Below are 4419 nucleotides of genomic sequence, written 5' to 3'. Positions count from 1 at the left end.
GCCGGTTTGTGTTGGTCAATGGTGTGGTTTTCAGTTCCTCACAATAGCAACACACCAACAATGCTCCTGAACACTCCTGGTTTAGATGAGACGCCCATGGGGGAACAGATGGGAACGAGTGCATTTGCTATTTAAACCTGGCGCAGGACGTGATAATGAGAACTGCGTCAGGCTGAAACTAGCAAAACACACTTGTGTCGTGCCTGGCGTCACATTGTGTCAGGTGTATGATAGGGCCCAATGAGCTCAGCGCAGAAAAAGGGGCTACAACTCGGCTAACTGTTAATAAACGTATAGGCTACACTATTTAAGTGGACAAAGTAATCATTTTCCCATGTTTACAGCATGAGGAAACAGTGTATCAAAGTCATAAAGCAAAAACCATAAAGTCATGAAACATTGCGTTTATTAAGTAAAAAACAAAACATTTTCAATGTAAATTACACCAGAAACAAGCATGTTATTGAGTTTTTAGACACTGCCGACAAGTACTAAATTTGATTTTTTTGCTTTAATTTTATTCATTTGATTTTTTTGCATGGGCTCTTCAACAGTTCAGTTTTGTTTCTCATTCCACAAAACACAAGCCAGTCACCAAAACTCGACCGAAAGAACAAAAGAAAGAAGAGACACCTTGCATTGGTTTGAGTTTACTCCAGTTCAGTACAAACGTTTCCAGTTTAAGACAGCCTGAGGAACATCATCTCTTAAGGAGGCTGTTAATTGCCTTCATCTCATCATTGCTCAGAGGGGCGAGGTTATATCCTATCAGCTCAGGCTTACCTGTGTAAAAAAATCAATATTATTATGCTCCCATATGTACTAATATTTCATGTCAGTAAACTGACACATTTTTCAAACTGGCAGGTATTTACTACAAACTGACCTGAAAAGATGATGTTATATGCAGTGTTGGGGGTAAATCAGTAAAATGTGTTAATGTTAAAGGGTTACTTCACCGCTTTGTCATATTAAACTATGTTATTCCCTTAACTAAAACGAGTTGATACATACCTCTCTCTCATCTCAGTGCGTGCACTTAATCTCTCTGACGTGCGGTGATGATCTGATAGCATTTAGCTTAGCCCATTAAGCCCAGTTCATTCACTATGGAACCAAACAGAGATCAAGTTAGAAGTATCAAACACCTCCATCTTTTCCCTATTTAAATACAGTTACACGAGTAGTTGAACGATCAAGTATGGTGACAAAATAAAACGTGGTACTTCTCTAATCGGATTAAAAAGGAGAACTATAATGTATGGCGGAATAGCCGAAGTACTCTCAGAAGTGCTATTCCGCCATACATTATAGTTCTCCTTTTTAATCCGATTAGAAACGCGCCACGTTTTATTTTGTCACCATACTTGTTCGTTCAACTATTCGTGTAACTGTATTTAAATAGGGAAAAGATGGAGGTGTTTGGTACTTCTAACTTGATCTCTGTTTGGTTCCATAGTGAATGAACTGGGCTTAGGGAGCTAAGCTAAATGCTATCAGATCATCACCGCACGTCAGAGAGATTAAGTGCACGCACTGAGACGAGAGAGGTATGTATCAACTCATTTTAGTTAAGGGAATAACATAGTTTAATATGAAAAGGCAGTGAAGTATCCCTTTAAACTTTCTTCAACTGTGTCCTGCAGTCCAGAAATGCAGCACAGCTGAAAGGTTTGTTTGAGCGGCGCCCTCTACTGTACTGTACTTCAGCATAAAGGCTAAGTAATGCAATTAGTTACTTTTTAAGGGAGTAACACAATATTCTAATGCATGTTATTTTTGAGCAAGAGTGTGTGTGTGTGTGTGTGTGTGTGTGTGTGTGTGTGTGTGTGTGTGTGTGTGTGTGTGTGTGTGTGTGTGTGTGTGTGTGTGTTTAATTCTTACACATGGTATTCTAATATCTTGTGCATGTTATCACTATTGTAATTAATTTCTATGTAAAGCACTTTGAATTGCCATTGTGTATGAAATGTGCTATATAAATAAACTTGCCTTGCGTGTGTGTACATATAAATATATATACACAGACATACACACACACTAGGCTACATCATCATGTTGTGTGTGCACTCTCTAGTCGTGCTTTTGTCAGTTTTTTGCAAAGTGAGGCACACATACTTGATAATGTCAGATTATGTTGTTAAAACAACAATTATGATATTATCTTAGACGATATATATTGTACACCCCGTGCCAAAGTATGAATAAATAAGGATGTTAAGGCAACTCTACCTTGTAGCTCATTGAGACGATTTACTTTTGCTTTTAGACGTTTGCGGAGGTCAGTTATTTCCTTATCAAGTTGTTCTTGGTCTGTTGAGAACAATATAACAGAAATAACAGCAAAAGGCCAGAGAACACAGATAATGCATTATTCAGACTAAATTATGGTTGCTCACCTTTAAGGATCATGGATCTGGTGCTCTCCTGGGGGAATTTGATGAACATATTTCCAAAACACACCTTAACATTATCTAGATTAGATTGGATTACATGTTATTGTCATGTGCAGAGGCAAATCATAAAAAAAACCATCTAACCAGCATAATATTATGGTGTAAATGGTATGAGGTAGAGCCTCCTGAGATCCAGCCATTCAGTTTTGTTTCTAAGTTTCTCTGAGATCATCATATCCACATCAGCGTTCATATTCGGTATCATTTTATAGGGCTCTTATACCAACACATAAAATAGATCAAATGTGTTTGTGGGTGACGGTAAAGATAACTTTCTCTTCTTGGTTAAAAAAAAAAGTCTGACATCACAATAAAAAGAAATATAAATGAAGACTAATCTTATAAAATATATTTCCATTAAGATATTCTTATGAAACTTCAGCAATTGCATGCTTACTGGACTTTTTTTATTGATATATTTACACTTACAGATGACGTGCTGCTAAGCCAAAACCCCAAACGCTGATTTGTGAAATACAACATATACCGTAAGCTGGGCTGTGGGGTGAGATCTCGTTTTTTGACAGGCCGCATGTCATAATAATAATAATAATAATAATAATAATAATAATAATAATAATAATAATATGAAAAATATTTGTAACTTGCCGTTTGAGGAATGATTTCGTAAAGCGTTGAGTGCTTCACGATTTTTGTTTCTCCGCAAATCCAGATCCACAATCTGTCAATATTTAAGCAACAATTAATTTACCCTGTTCCATCGACACTTCTTCTGATTCTATTTACATAATTACAATGTACCTGTTGTTTGTCAGCAAGTATGTCTTCTGCAGCAACCTCTACTTCAGTCAAATGCTCCCATATTTGCTGTGCACTCTCGTCCATGCTTGATTTTGTATAATGTGCGCCACAAAAATAGGCTCGACTGATCAGGGAAACAAGTTCTGCTCAATTTCAGTTCCGCCTGTAGCCGCTGAATTCGCAACCGCAACATCATTCGATTTTCAAAGATATGGAGAAAATAGAAAGAGTAGTGTGTTAGTATGCGGTTCCAAATGCAGCAAATTTCCAGGGTTTGTGCGAGCTTTCTATAATAATTTTTGTAGTCTTGGCTACAAAAAAGCATTTTAACATTTCCGCCTCACTGAACCTGAGAAATATAGTTCATTTCAACACGTCATTCCCAATAACTCACTGATTTCGTTGTCGTTTCTCAGTTTTCGTTATATCCGTGGTGTGGACTGCTATTCTTTTATATTTAGAGAAAAAAGCTGGAAAAAAAACCTAACACTACAGTAGGCTATTAAACATTGGTATTTCTGTATGGTCTCTGATAATGAACTAAAAATGAGTATTTTATTAGGTAATTTACTATTATCATGTAGTTCCATTGATGTTTTAAAAATTGTACACAATAAAAAAAAGTAAGACATTTATTTTCAAATTAACAAAAACCTTCATCTGGTGTATATGGAGTTGACAAAAACGGACATGTTTACAAAGGTCGGGCTGGGGTCAAATATACATTAGCCTAAACAGAATCAAAATGAAACATTATTAGAAGAAGTCCCCATATGCAAAACACATTGAGTTTTTTCCACCTTACGTGATTTACAGTGGAGCAATTTAGTTTTTTCCCTTAGTTAACTGCATTAATACACATTTTATTTATTAATAAACAAGATTTATCCCACGACTGCAGAGACTTCAATAATGCTTATTTAAAAATATATATATACTTTTTATTTATTTTTATTTTTTTACATGTAACTTTCAGGACTGTGGCCTAAGTGCTCTTCGGAGTGCCCATGACACTGCCTGATTTATTCAAAATTATAACAAATCCTGATGGAGTTGACACAAAGTGAGGAGCAGACACACATTTCACAGCCATTCTTTAATGGAAAATATAATTCAAGATTTACTTTTTTTGTATTGTTTGATATCTTCCAAGATCTCCACCTTTTAATGTAACAGTATTTATTTTAATTTGTTTGGCAGT

General features: G+C 35.9%; 1 protein-coding gene across 1 annotated transcript; it reads right to left on the bottom strand.

Annotated features, from left to right (window-relative positions):
- Positions 1 to 389: 389 nt before the first annotated feature.
- Positions 390 to 3345, bottom strand: pdrg1 (p53 and DNA-damage regulated 1). Its single transcript, XM_067431370.1, has 5 exons — positions 3219 to 3345; positions 3066 to 3138; positions 2400 to 2474; positions 2233 to 2313; positions 390 to 783 (listed from the first exon to the last, which is right to left on the bottom strand). Exons 1-5 carry the CDS (start codon positions 3300 to 3302, stop codon positions 701 to 703), a joined length of 396 nt encoding a protein of 131 aa, XP_067287471.1. The 5' UTR covers positions 3303 to 3345; the 3' UTR covers positions 390 to 700.
- Between the last annotated feature and the right edge of the window lie 1074 nt (positions 3346 to 4419).

The sequence above is a fragment of the Pseudorasbora parva genome, chromosome 22 (assembly GCF_024679245.1).
Source record: "Pseudorasbora parva isolate DD20220531a chromosome 22, ASM2467924v1, whole genome shotgun sequence".
Taxonomy (NCBI): Eukaryota; Metazoa; Chordata; class Actinopteri; order Cypriniformes; family Gobionidae; genus Pseudorasbora; species Pseudorasbora parva.
This window is presented reverse-complemented; position numbering and strand designations above follow the sequence as displayed.